This window comes from Equus caballus, chromosome 3, assembly GCF_041296265.1.
Source record: "Equus caballus isolate H_3958 breed thoroughbred chromosome 3, TB-T2T, whole genome shotgun sequence".
NCBI lineage: Eukaryota > Metazoa > Chordata > Mammalia > Perissodactyla > Equidae > Equus > Equus caballus.
Window position 1 is genome coordinate 68,985,454 of NC_091686.1, and position 15,204 is coordinate 69,000,657.

General features: G+C 36.1%; 1 protein-coding gene across 2 annotated transcripts in view; it reads left to right on the top strand.

The window, feature by feature from the left end:
• The window catches only part of ADAMTS3 (ADAM metallopeptidase with thrombospondin type 1 motif 3), a 267,203-nt gene that overhangs the window by 229,847 nt on the left and 22,152 nt on the right, over nt 1-15,204 (top strand). For both annotated transcript variants that reach the window (XM_070263712.1, XM_023637986.2), the window contains 8 exons: nt 266-409; nt 1,045-1,177; nt 3,402-3,515; nt 5,539-5,684; nt 7,411-7,586; nt 9,022-9,155; nt 10,139-10,262; nt 13,634-13,714. In XM_070263712.1, the coding sequence (XP_070119813.1) occupies nt 266-409; nt 1,045-1,177; nt 3,402-3,515; nt 5,539-5,684; nt 7,411-7,586; nt 9,022-9,155; nt 10,139-10,262; nt 13,634-13,714 (1,052 nt within the window). The remainder of the gene's footprint in view (nt 1-265; nt 410-1,044; nt 1,178-3,401; nt 3,516-5,538; nt 5,685-7,410; nt 7,587-9,021; nt 9,156-10,138; nt 10,263-13,633; nt 13,715-15,204) is intronic.

Sequence of the window (15,204 nt, forward strand, 5' to 3'; positions counted from 1 at the left end):
GAGGAGCTGAAAACAGTGAGGAGGTCATGCACTGAAACTAAATGAGTGACTCTGGCTTATAGAGATACTCCTGCACTTTTCATAGCTATAGAATAAGCAAGGCATTTCTGTCACATTGCTTTCTATTTCACAGTTTCTGTGACTCCTCCATGAAAGCCACATTAACTTAAATACATACTTCTTTGTACTATTTTCAAAACAAAAATTAGGCAAAAGCTGTGGCCCCTTCTGATTCTTACCAGTGAGGTCTCACTTTGTGTTCTAGGCTGGGAATGGAGCACGATGGACAAGGCAACAGGTGTGGTGATGAGACTGCCATGGGAAGTGTCATGGCGCCCTTGGTGCAAGCAGCATTTCATCGTTACCACTGGTCCCGATGCAGTGGCCAAGAATTGAAAAGATACATCCAGTATGTTTCCTCCTGCATGTCATGAGAGCATTTATGTTATAGCAGAAATACAGGCAGGAAGCTGACTCTTAGAACCTTGATCATAACAAAACTCCCAGCAAAGGAAAACTGTTGTTCACAATCAACATTTTCGTAGGGCTCAGACCACGTGGCACAGCGATTCCATATATAATCACAATATTTTAAGCTGTAAGCCTATAATTTAAGTCAATTTCTAATTGTGATTTCCTTTTAGTAAATTATTTATGGAACCTTTGATTAATGGTCAACCTTGAGTTGAGGATGAGGAGAGGATGGCCCTGGGATGTCTACATAGTGTACCACCAATACCCTACAGCATAGGTTTCGGGATCTGCCCTGCCGAGTTATGTGGGTGTTCAGCTCGGGACATGAGTAAGGCTGTCACAAGTCTACTGCATTCCTAAGTCATGCCTGGGTTATTTTCCTGGGATGAATAAGGATGAAGGGTCTTTTTCTAAATGGAACTGAAACAAAAAACCTTAAAAGATATGCTTTTGTAAACTTGCTGTATAATCTGATGAAATTCCTGAGTATGTAACCAAAGAATACTTTTCCATCAGCACATGATAAAAAAAATGAATATTTAATTACATGCAATATTTTTCTTCCTACAGTTCCTATGACTGTCTCCTTGATGACCCTTTTGAACATGATTGGCCCAAACTCCCAGAACTTCCTGGAATCAATTATTCTATGGATGAGCAATGTCGTTTTGATTTTGGAGTTGGTTATAAAATGTGCACTGCGGTATGTTACTCACAGTCCATTTAGATTTTGTATTTTGACATCTGTTTGCATAGCTCCTGTTTGGTGAGCTTTGCAGGCTCACTGGTGCAAGTAAGAGAATATCTACCCATGATTTTGTGTTTCCTGTGTCCCTACATGCTAAAACTAAGTGCTTTAAGTACACTATTTTATTTAATCCTTGTGACAGACTAGAAGGGAGTTGGTGTATTTTTATTTTACATATGAAAAACCCAAGACTTACAGAGATTAAGCAACTTGCTTGAATCACACTTCTAGTAAATAGGGGAGCTGAATGTTGAAACCAATGTTGTCAGTCTCCAAAACTTTGTTCTGTTGCTCCCTTGGTTTTTGTGACCTTCAGAGATGACTTTTAAGCCTTAGATAGGTGGCTTTGTATTAGCTTGTTTGCCAAGATTCCATGTAGCTGTGACCATTTGGCAAGGTTGTGCTGGTATGTTCTTACATGTGAATCATATGGAATAGCATGGAGGTGAGGAACATGGGCTCCGTAGGCAGACTGGGTGGGTCATCAGGGCCTGAATCTGACACTTAACTAGATGTATGATTTTGAGCACCTTACTTAATCTGTCTAGCTTAGTTTTCTCATGTGTAAAATGTAGATAATGATAGTATTTATCTCATAGGATGGGTGTCAGGATTAAATTTGATAATGTAACTAAAGTGCTTAGCATAATGCAGGCAACATAGTAACTGCTCGCTGAAATCCATTAAAGCCAGTCTTCCATGTGGCTATTCAGATTAGAGGGATGTTTCATTAAATTTCCGTGTTGATCTTTAGTACTTCATCAGAAAAAAAAAGAAAGGATGGGCTTTTTATATGTTGGAGCAAAGCCTTATGTGTTAGAGCAAGAAAAATAAGTATTCCATGGTACTGAAAAGAAGTTGATCTGCTGTTTGAAACCTTCCATATGCAGATTTCTAGAGCCATTTAGTCTGTCTATAAGCTGTACATGTCAGCTCCTAATTACTGGCATTAATGTTTTAGTTCTGAGAATTTTAAAATCTTTGGCTCAATATCATGGAAAAGTACAATTGCTACATTAAGTAACAGAAAGTAGAACAAAAAACTCAGGTCCAAAATGAGTACTAATTTAAAAAAAATCTGTGGCCATAAGGCTGTATGTGCGTAATTAGTGGTGTAGGTAATGAATATGTGGATATACTGGTGTTTGACATTTTTTAAAAAAATCTATCTAAAGAATGGTAACATGTTTATAGTTAGAGAGCAGATGAGTAAAGAGCACATACAAATATGTGTGTGTGCTTACACATACATTTGGATATTATAATGTGGTGTTTTTGGAAATTAAAAAACCTTCTGAAGAGTGAGAAAACTAAGACTCTAGTCTGGCTCTGTTAGGTCTTATTTGTAATATAGTTATGGCCTTATCTTGTAACCCATATTTTGCAGCCATAGATTGTTGTGAGGATCAATACATGGAAAGTACTTTATAAACCACGTGAATATATTGTGATAGTTTGTTACACCAGGAATACATTATTTTCATAAAAAGTTTGACAAATATTTTTTGCTTTTAGTCAGCTCATTATGATGGGAATTTTTATTATTTATATCTGACTAGTTCATACCTACAGGAATAGAGGGAAGCCATTTTGTTGTTGTTGTTGTTTGGTGAGGAAGATTGTCCCTGAGCTAGCATCTGTGGAGTCTTCCTCTGTTTTGTATATGGAATGCCAGTACAGCATGGCTTGATGAGTGGTGTGTAAGGTCCACACCTGGGATCTGAACCTGCAAACCGCCAGCCGCTGAAGCGGAGCGTGCAAACTTTAACCACTACACCACCAGGCTGGCCTCATGGGAAACCATTTTGATAAGCTTGAGAGCTGCAAAACCATTATAATAAGTTTTCATATTTAAAATGTTCATAATAATTACTCTCTTAAAAATTCCAGTATTGCCTATTTGAAAACCAGAAAATAGAAATGGCATGCAGAAATATTAAAAATTAACCAAAGAATTCTAGACAAATCATTGTTTATCATTGTTATTTTAGAAAAGTAGAATAAAAGTATTCTCTACTTGATATTCTTAGGCAGTATTTTTTTCTTAACATGACACAACTTTGACTGTTAACTTGAAATTAAAATATCCAGGAAACATGACATGAAGACACTGTAGAGAAGATTTTGTTGGTGCATGTCTTGCCATCTATATTTCACTGAGATTCTGATTCTCTTCTAGTTCCGAACCTTTGACCCATGTAAACAGCTGTGGTGTAGCCATCCTGATAATCCCTACTTTTGTAAGACTAAAAAGGGACCCCCACTTGATGGGACTGAATGTGCTGCTGGAAAAGTGAGTATATCCATTTATACAATGAAGATTTAAGATATGTTGCATAATAATCATCTTTAAAAGTCTAGAAAATGGTGAACGTGGCTGTATCGTCATTTTTATGAAAACTATAGTGCATGAGGTTTCAGTACGGTAATGCACTAACACGGTTTCCTAGAGCTGCTGTAAAAAGTTACCACAAACTTGGTGACTTAAAGCAACAGAAATTTATTCTTTCACAGTTCTGGAGGCCAGAAGTCCAAAATCAGTTTCACTGAGCCAAAATCAACATGTGGGCAGGACCATACGCCCTCCAGAGGATCTAGTGGAGATCTGTTCCTTGCCTCTTCCGGCTTCTAGTGACTGCCCACATTCCTTGACTTGTGGCCGCACCACTCCAGTCTCTGCCTCTGTGGCCACATTGCCCCCTTCTCTTCTATGTGGGTAAACCTCCCTCTGCCCCTCTCTTATAAGGATGGATGTGATGGTATTTACGGCCCACCTGGATAATCGAGGATAATCTCCCCATGTCAAAATCCTTAATTTAATTACATCTGCAAAGACCTCTTTCCAAATAAGGTAATATTTACAGATATCGGGGATTAGGAGCTAACGTCTTGGGACTATATTCAGCTCACTACAGATGGAATAGGAAGCAGCAGGTCAGCAGAATATCTGGGCCCCAGCTAGTGGGATTTGATTTACTTGCTGGCATCCCACTTCTTGTGAAAGTTGTCCAGAAATAAAGTCATGTGAACTTATACAGAAGATTTGGCCTTGCTCCCTGGGGAAGGATGCCCAGAGGTTTTAAATCTCAAGTTGTGTAGTCAGGATTCAATGCTCAGAAACTGGCCAAGTGCCAAGCTACGCTACTCAGGAGGGGAAAGATCACCAAACCCAAAACAAAGGCATGTTAAGAAATCAAGCTGAGGAGGCTTAACTAGTTTGGAAATAAGATATTATAGACAGGACCAAAAGCTGGTAAAGAAGATTTGCATAGCTTTTAGTTCTTTTAAAGCCCATTAAAGCTCTGTTTCACATGTGTATAAACTATACTTGCTATGAGAATTGCAAGCATAATAATAACAATAAAACCTGCCCTCATTTGTGTTTAAACTGTGTTAGGCACTATGCTAAACACATTACATACTGTGAGTTTGCTTTGGGAAAATTCAGTATTACAAACTTGTGACTCAAAAAACAAGAGCAACAATGAATTGGTTCATTTTTGCTTTATGAAAAAGATATCCTATAAATCAACTCTGAACATCCAACTTCCCTAGATAGATTTGGGTTATATTTGAATTTAGCAAAGTTGAGTTTTAAGTTTACTGTATGTAGTATAAAAAAGCAAGTCCAAATATTGGAAGAGAAAAGAGCTAACGCCTTCTGAGCACCTGCTGTATGCTGGGCTCGGTTAGCTCTGTGCCTCTGTAGGATGCCCATTTTATTACTTCCGGGTCGGATGGTCGTATACTACTCATGATCCTTTCCAGGCCCCAATTTTTCTCATCTATAAGATAAGGATCATATATCTGCCCTAGCTACTTCTCAGAAACATTATGAACAAAAATTTTTTAAAGTATGCAAAAGTGCTTTGAAAGCTGGATCTATTGTGAATATATTATGTTAATTATTTTCTAAGTTAAGGCATGTATTTTCATGTCATTATTTTAAAGGGGAGTAAACTGCCTTTAAAAACTCCCAATAACATAGATAACGAGGGATGAAGGGTGGAATAGCACCTACTGTGCAAGTTGGGTGCTCAGATAATTCTTACTGTTTATGACACTGGTCAATGTGTCCTTTAAAAACTTGTCTGAGTGAATGATATTTTTTCATTTTCATTTTATACTTAACACTGCAAGTCTAAATTACCCTTTGTATAGGGCACCTTATAGTTATAATTGCTTTTGGATAACCTTAAACACATTTTCACTTGGGAACAAAAAGAAATGAAGCCCTTCAGTTGGCAGTTCTTATATAGCAACTTTAGCTTTACATGTGTGTGATTTTCATAATTGCCTTTTCTCGTTTTCCTAAGTGGTGCTACAAGGGCCATTGCATGTGGAAGAATGCTAATCAACAAAAACAAGATGGCAATTGGGGATCATGGACCAAATTTGGCTCCTGTTCCCGGACGTGTGGAACTGGTGTTCGTTTCAGAACACGCCAGTGCAATAATCCAATGTGAGTATAACCCCTGTAATTTGAGTTATTTTGGTTATAACCTCTGGTTATTTTTGGATAGACTAGAAAATGCTTCAATATGATGTTATTAATATTCTGTTTCATGAAATACATATAAAATACAGAACATGAAAACTAAGGGCTTAACTGTCTATTTTGGTTTTGATTTTGATAAATCTCCCTTTATCAGTCTTGTGAAGAGTAGTCAATGATGAAGATGAGAGGCTCGAGTGAAGATTAGAGATTTTTTCGAAAAAATTGCTGTTTAGGAACATTAAGGAGCTGAGCAGAACAAGCAGATTACTGTGTTCTTAAGGCCTGGACACGGTGGCTGTGAGATCGCTGGGAGAGAAACAGGCGTGTTGGGGCAGAGCAGCACCCACCAGGGGGCTCATCCACCCCAGGGTTACGCAGGGAACGCTTCAGAGCAGGGCACAGAAGGATGGTGAAGGAAAGCCAGGGATTTGGAGGGAAAATTATCTATTGCTTCACTCAGACCAAATTGACTGAATCCCTCTTGTCTGCCCAGCAAACTTTATTTTTTGAAGGAAAAAATAATTGAAATATTAAGCTTAAGACATTTTTCCTTGTCTGGAAGCTTTAATGTGTGGGCAGCTCTTTCTCTCTGTCTCTGCCAACAGGATGGCTCCGAGCATGTCTTTTATAAAGACTGAGTGTTGCATACCTGTCTTCTCAGGAAGAAATGATGGCTGTATTAGTAGAAGTAATAAAACAGTAAAAATTATAGTAATAAGAGCAGCTAAAGTTTACTACGAGCCACGCTCTAAGTGTTTAAAATATGTTCACTCATTTAATCCTCTCAAGTTTTTTCTAAGAAGGACAGGATTTTTTTTCCAAAGATTGGCACCTGAGCTAACAACTGTTGCCAATCTTTTCTTTTTTTTTTTTTGCTTCTCCCTAAAGTCCCCCAGTACATAGCTGGATATTCTAGTTGTGAGTGCCTCTGGTTGTGCTATGTGGGATACCATCTCAGCATGGCCTGATGAGAGGTGCCATGTCCATTCCCAGGATCCGAACCCACAAAACCCTGGGCCCCCGAAGCAGAGCACACGAACTTAACCACTTGGCCACCGGGCTGGCCCCAAAAGACCGGATTTTTATTTCCATTTTATGTATGAAGAAACTGAGGCATAGAGCTATGATCACAGTTCTATGATTGCATCTACATGTTCTATACATGATAGAAAATATAATTTTCCTGAGTCCATATGTATGTTATTTCTTTATATACTTTCACCATGCATTTAAAATACACTGTTTGAGGGGCCAGCCCAGTGGCATAATGGTTAAGTTCATGTGCTCCACTTCAGCGGCCTGGGGTTTGCGGGTTCAGATCCCGGGCATGGACTTGCACACTGCTCGTCAAGCCATGCTGTGGTGGCATCCCACATACAGAATAGAGGAGGACTGGCACACACATTAGCTCAGGGTCAATCTTCCTCACCAAAAAATAATGAAATAAAATATACTGTTTGAAAAGCTGATTTAAATTGTGTTGTTTTTCACTCCCCCCTCCCCACCCCCACTCCCTCAGCGGGGAAAGGATAGTGCTTTTGGGAAGGGATTAAAATTAGGAAGTATGAGTTCATTCACTTTGTGCTGGCAGCTCAGAAGCTCTGGCTTTCTGCCCTCTAGTGCTGTGTCTGCAAGCTTCGACTGCTGGACCAGAGCCAAAAGGCCTTTTGAAATGTTGTCTTTTCCTTAGGCCCATCAATGGTGGTCAGGATTGTCCTGGTGTTAATTTTGAGTACCAGCTTTGTAATACAGAAGAATGCCAAAAACACTTCGAGGACTTCAGAGCACAGCAGTGCCAGCAGCGTAACTCCCACTTTGAATACCAGAATGCCAAACACCACTGGTTGCCATATGAACATCCTGACTGTGAGTAGAGGCCTGCTCTTTTCCTGCTGTGCGGATGGTTACTTAGAGTCTAAGCTTTGCCAACCCCAGTCCCTTGGACTCTTGATCCCTGCTTGGTAACTTAGACAGCTTGGTGCTCATAGGGATAAGTCCTTCTGGGTTTCCAAGAATAAGGCTAACGTACTCCTTTCTCAAGAGAGGTGAGAATTGTGGAATAGTTCCTGGCAAGCAGCACTACCACCATCGCTACTGAAAAGGCCAGTGGAAAGCAAGGCATGGGAGAGAGATTGAGTTTCCTCATTCCGCTGAAATCCCTCTACAAACAGATGCTTTCGGAATGTTGTGATCTTTCCTTTCCGAATAACTAGAGAAAAATATAGTTCTTTTACCATTGAGTCAGGAACAAGAAAAGGACCGTTATTTAATAATAAAAATAACTTCCTAACCTTTTACTTTTGTACCGTACACTAATTATTAAAAAATACACTTGGAAATTCCATTTTAGAGTTTCACTTTTACGCTGAATTTTCCATTAAATGTGTTCAAATAGGAGCTTCTTGCTATATTTCTTATTTGGGTGAATGTAAAAGAAACTAATTATATGGTTATCGTGTGATATAATACACTGCAAAGTTCACTTTAAAAGCTGTTTTAAAAGAAAGATGCATACATATAGAAATTAAAAGTTTCAATGCATTAAAAAAGAAATGAATCATTTTGATCTATTTTGGTGGAGCAAGCCACATAAATTATATGAAATTTAATTAAGCAGATCCTACCATAGACAAAAGCTATACTAGGTCACTGGCTCAAATGAAAGAGAAACTCTTTGAGTGCTGTAAGTGTCACTAAAGCTAAATTGGTTCTGATGAAGAGTGCTGGTGAAATCTAGGGTGGCCATACAACCTGATTTGCCTGGGACAGTCCCAGTTTATACCTATTATCCCTGTGTAATTATTATTTTTTTTTACACTGTTTAAACTATTTCTTTTTTTTTTTTTAAGATTTTATTTTCTTCCTTTTTCTCCCCAATGCCCCCCGGTACATAGTTGTATATTCTTAGCTGTGGGTCCTTCTAGTTGTGGCTCAGCGTGGCTCAATGAGTGGTGCCATGCCCACACCCTGGATTTGAACCAATGAAACACTGGGCCGCCTGCAGCGGAGCATGCAAACTTAACCACTCGGCCACGGGGCCAGCCCCATCCCTGTGTAATTATTAATAGACCCCCTTTTCACTCTCAGAAGTATCGCAATTTAGCTGTCAAATCAGATGGTCACCCTGGTTAAAACAAATATGACAAACATGCATATTTTCCCCCTACTCTTTATTTATTTATACAATATTTCGTTTTCAGGAAACCACGTTGAAACTTTATATTTTAAAAATAAAATAAACTGTACTGTTCAAATAAATCATTTTATATAAATATTTGATTTAATCCTCCATTTTATGCAGCCAAGAAAAGATGCCACCTTTACTGTCAATCCAAAGAGACTGGAGCTGTTGCTTACATGAAACAGCTGGCGCACGATGGGACTCGCTGTTCTTACAAAGATCCGTACAGCATATGTGTGCGAGGAGAGTGTGTGGTGAGTTCAGATGGCTTCCTACCCCAAAGCTTCCTGCTGTATTGGGCAAATCTACTTTTACTCTCCTTCATCTGCATATTTTCAAAAATTTGTAACTCTTTCTTATCTGTGAAATCATATTATCATGAGAATCTAGCACTAGTTCAGTAGCTAAACTAAATTTGGGAGAAATTGCACTTAATAAAATCAAACTTTGGTCAGTGGTAGAATCAAGACTGAAATGTGGTTTTCCTAATTTCCAGCCAAATGCCTTTTCTAAGTTACTCTGATGCCTCTAGACTGGGAATACAACAATTTGAGCGTGATGCCTTTGCTTTGAGTGTTACTGGTGTGTTTAATAGCCATCTGCTATTAAAATACAAGGTCTTGCAAATCTTTCACAATTCTTCCCTTATTGTACAACACTAATGTTCCATTGCTTTAAATACTGTTCTCTGAACCGGCTTGCCATGAACATACAACTTCTTGGCTCCGTTCTAATCTCTCTGCATTCTTGAAATGCTTTTCCACACACTGTTCCCTTAGGGCCTTATGAAAATTTCCACTACTGTACTCCTGTGAAGTTTTGTCCCAAATCCCTAACCAACTTGTAAAGCTTGTCCTAATGTGCAACTCACAATTTTATTATTCATCTTTATAAATATGAAAACAACAAGGGAAAAGCTCCATCCCACTTTTTTGTCTCCTCAGCATCAACTACATCTGTGCTTAGTAGACATTTGATGAGTATGACTGTGTATCATGGGGCAAATACTTCATTAGACTGGGGGAAATCTGTCCTTTATTACCTAGAGTACAAGTCACTCAATTTCATAATAGCTCTTTAAAATATTGAGGTGTTAAAAGTCGGAGGTAGAGTGAGAATTTGGTGCAGACTGCCTGAGTGTGGGCTCACAATTCAACAAATGGTTCATCATTCTCCACTATGCTGACCTTTACTTGGCACATGAAAATTAGCCACATTTAACATCTTCTCTCCCCAGAAAGTGGGCTGTGATAAAGAAATCGGTTCTAACAAGGTTGAGGATAAGTGTGGTGTCTGTGGAGGAGATAATTCCCATTGTCGAACCGTAAAGGGGACATTTACCAGGACACCCAGGAAGCTTGGTAAGATGAGGTCTCTCATGAATTTAGTATCCTTCTCTATGATTTGTATTTTTTGAGACTTCTTCTTTTAGGAATGCAGCATTTTCTCTATAAACATAACAAAAAATTAGCTGCTGATTTATTTTTATTCAGATTACCTTTTAAGGAACTATTAAAAAAAACTTTGAATCCATACTCCATAGCATCCATGATGAAAAATTATCTACTCAATTTAGATAAGGAACAAATAAAATCAATATCAATTATAGTAGTTAGACAAAATCTGTTTTTGTTTTATTTTGTGTTTTTAATAAATGCATTAGACCTGATTTTTAAAATTGATGCTTATTTTGAATTTTTTCTTGCACATAAATTGTTGATCAGAAGTGAGAAAAATAGCAAAATTTGAAATACGACTGTTAAAATATTACATTAGTTTTGCTTCTTTTAAAAATGCGAAAGTTTATCCTACTTATGAATCTATGAATCTAGGATCCATATTTCACATAATTTAAAAATTTTTCTATTAAACAAAATTGAGGTACAACCAAAAAATGATGCAAGGTATAACTGCTTATGAGTGTGAACTTTTGTGCTTGTTACACAATGACCTGAATTTAGGCATACAGTGAAGGTTCAAAAGATGGAACAGAAAGCACAAATAATATGCAAAAAGTATTAGTAGTTTCCTAACTATTCATTGGAATTTTCAAAGATTTGGATACAAACATTTATTATTAAATAATTTTTTCAGTTTGTAACAAATATTATTCAGTTATTCAATAAACGTATACTGGGACAATGTTTCTGAGAATTCAGCATTTAAAGATAAATTTGGTGTGATGCTTCTCTTCAGAAACTTCTCTTACATCATCCAAAACACAGTTTGTATAGTCTCTTACAGAATGATAGAAAACAAAATAAAACAAAACAAAAACAAAGAGATTTGGTTAACTTTGAGCACATTGTCACGGCAGTAATTGTCCCTTCTAGAAGAAAAGAAAGTATAAAAAAGTTACTCTTCACCTAAAGGGAATAATTCTTAGTTCTTTTTTACTCCCATTATACCTCAGCTACCCAGCTCAAGCGAATGCCACACATCAGCTTTGCTCTTTCATATATTTAGGGGGGCAGAGCGAGGTGACTTTATTCTAATGTGTTTTTCTTAGGTATTCCTACTCTAGTTACTAATGTCTTTGCTTTCCTTGTATGATAATTTACTATGTTTTGTACTTGAAAATTGTTAAAAAGAAAATATTGCCATTTCTAGCTAATTGTGTTATTTTAATAAAGCAAACAGAGTTAGAATTATATACATATATTATGGTTTTGGTGGAGTAACATAATTTTCTCCATCTTATTGTGAAATAATTTACTGTGCTTTAGTGTGATTATAAATTATTCTTTTAGGTGTAAATCACTTATTCACAGAGTGAATTAATGTGAAGAAAAAAGTTTTTGCCATAATCATTCGTTCTATATTATATATAATATAAGGTAGTGATACTTTTTTTCAGATACCTCAAAAATTATGCTAAACCTGCGAATCAGGGTCAGCAAGAACACAAGAAAGCTTTCAATCATACAGATTCAAACGTTCGAAGATTATCTAACATCCATTTCTTTGCACTAATGTGGTCATCATAGTCATTCAATAGACTAATTAACCTTTTCCAACAGGGAAACATTTAAGCAAGAGGTGCCATAAAGAATTCAAGTTACTGGAAAATGAAATCTGCAAGTATTCAACTTCAAATCACCTATATCATTTCTCATTCACGCTTAGTCTTACTTTCATTGACTATTAACAGTTTATTGGCATTAGCTAACTATTATAAATGCATTTTGACTTCAACATATAAAATTACAGAACATTTTTTATATTTTACCTAACAAAATATATATAGCTTATAGTATAGTCAATGAAACAGCAAGACTTTGATAAACATGAAACCTCCACTAATTAAAGACATTCTATTTAAGGGAAGAGGAGAGGCGCCTTCACTTTACCCAAAGGAGCTCGTAATATTTCTCTTGCTGAAACAAGAGAAGCTAAAAATGTACTGGGTAAGTTGTAGCAAACTGCAGAAAGATGGGCATCCATAAATGGCATCAAGCTGTTTTGCTATCCTTGGCATCTTCAGCGTGTTACTTCTAGCCATTGTATATGCAGGCAAACGTGGTACATTTCATGTATTGGACTTTACCCAGGCTCAGAAGCTGAAAACCGTGATCCCAAAATGACTGCTCCATTTAGTTAAGACATTAACAAATATTATGAAAAATAATTAGGTAAATCTACATATAGGTAGATATTAATTGTCCATATACAAATGACAAAAAACATGTTGTTTCCAATACCATCAGCAATTGTGTATTGACAACTGAATTTCTGTCAATATTCATCCTATAGTAAATGAATTGGATATTTCATAATGAATTGGAGGTGTAAGTTGCATCACCTTCCTATCTTTATTTAGTTTTGATGGAAATGAGATAAAACATCTTGGTTTCCCTACTTCTCCTGACTACTGTTGATTTATAGTTAGGATCTTAATTCTACATGATGTTAAGCTAATTTTTAGGACATGTGGCTAATACTAAGAAAGTTTGTTATATATGACATTACCTATAATAGGATTGATGTATGATTTTAAAACCTAAGGCAACCCATTAAGCGTATTGCTTTTATTATATGTGGATTAGAAGAACGAGGTTAGGGTGCGTAAAGTCAATGCACGAAATAAAGTCAATGCAGACATTTTGTAATCAAATGGTTTGGTCAAATCTATAACATATATTATAAAATATTCTCATTATAAAACTTGTTTAAAGCTTTAATATTGATTATTGATCATAAGAACAGTGAAAACTACTCATTGATTTTTCTTTTGTAATTTCTTTAGAATGAAGCAAGCTTTTAAATAGGAAGATATTTCATTAATTAGAATTTTAGTTATCTATACTTGCCACTTAGGCTTTTAAAATAATATAGAGACAGATAAAATATCTCAAGAAGGTCACCAACTAAGTACACTAAAAATTGGCCACACTTCAAAACTAAAATCACAGAGAGAGACACAGGAAAGTATAGTATTTGCCTGAATTGTTGTGGACACAATTTGTAGGTCAACACAATGTAAACGACTAATAGGTTGGAAACAAGATTAACTTTTTCCCTCTCTTTAATGAAAAAGAAAGTTTCCTCTAATCTCATGCCAGATGTCACAAAAGCTACCAAAGCTTTGAAGTTAATTCCTGAAACCGCTTCTTGCAGTTTATGGATGCCCTCTTCTGCCTGCAGGAGCAGGATGAATGTAATGCTCAGCTAACCATGGTTGTTGCTTTTGTTTTCTTCTTTGCTTCCTCCAATATTTACTACACATGCAAAGGGTACCTTAAGATGTTTGATATACCCCCTGGTGCTAGACATGTGTTAATCCAAGAAGACGAGGCTTCTCCTCATATTCTTGGTAAGTGTTCCTGTCTGCTGGCTCTGCTTTAACATGCTCTTAAACACCAAAATGTCAAAGAAATCATATATATATATATATATATATATAAATATATGTATATGTGCATAGATGCGTGTATATATATGTATATGTATATATGTATACATAGATATGCAAGATTCAATATTTTATATAAATGCATTATTATGTGGTTTTTGTTGGTCATTTTTCCTAACTCTTCTTTTTTTAAAATTAGAAATACTCAAAAATAGAGCTTTAACTTTGAGTGAAACCTGGGTTGTTCATTATTACATGAAGAAAAAAAATCATTGGCATTAAGTTTGCCAAGTTTGTATTTGGTATGCATTTTTGTTCTGTATTGGGGGATGAGAAAAATAAACAGGTTAATAAAATGCACTAAATTAAGGAATAATATCAGAAAAATTTGCCATGTTTATGTTGACAAATTCGTTCTGATATTTTGGTAGATGCCATACTGTAGGCCTCTCCTTACTTTTATTGCATTTTAAGATCTTTGGCTGAAAAGGAACCACATGTGAATTTTATTAGTCTAATGAAAATTTTCCTAATATCTGTCATGTGTCAAGTTTCTGACCGGCACATGCAGACCCATTTGCATGGCTGTTTATACTTTCCAAAAGTAGATTCTTTTCCTCGTTTACAAAAGGATCATGCAGAAATGTCACTTTAAAGGGGTTTATATTCAAAGCGTATGTACAAGTGTAAACATAACTTTCATAAAGTCTTTGACCTATTAAAACACTAAGAAGATTTCTGTAACTAAGGCATCATCTGTAAATCCCATGAAAATTTGTAGCAAATTTTTTTAATGTATGAATTAAAAAAATGAATTGTTTTATAGTGTTTCATAGAATTATTTGTTTGTTTTTAGCATTTAAATTATATTCTCTACTAGATTTCATATCAGTATAGCAGTTAGCAGAAAGTAGTTCTTTCTCCAGTATTAAAATTCCTTATTTTTCATCCTAGAATTGAGATTATTCTTTATGGAGAGATTAAACTAGTTTAAAAGAGCGAGAGGAATAAACATATTTAACTAAAATTATTCATGTTTTTGACACATTATCTGTAATGGTAATAACTTACAAAATTTTATTTTCTAACGTTATTATATGCTATTAAACACCTCCAAACGTTAAAATCCCATTTGTTATTTTTCATCCATTAGAGGAAGCATTTTATTTTATAACGTATAGTAGATTTATTACACAGTAAGGCTTCTATCCCCAGTGAATAGCTTTTCCTAGACCTATAAGGAAGTGATGTGGCCTTAGAATTTTCCACTCAGAACGAATTGTTTGTTGGCCTAAAAGTTAGGTCTGCCTTTTTGGGTACCTATAACTATTTTGACTAACTTGAAAGATAAACGGTAAAGTAAAGAAGCCGTATATGTTACATGCTATCCTAGCATAAACGATCTGTATTAATTATTCTAGAAGTATCCATTATTTTCAAAATATTCCCAG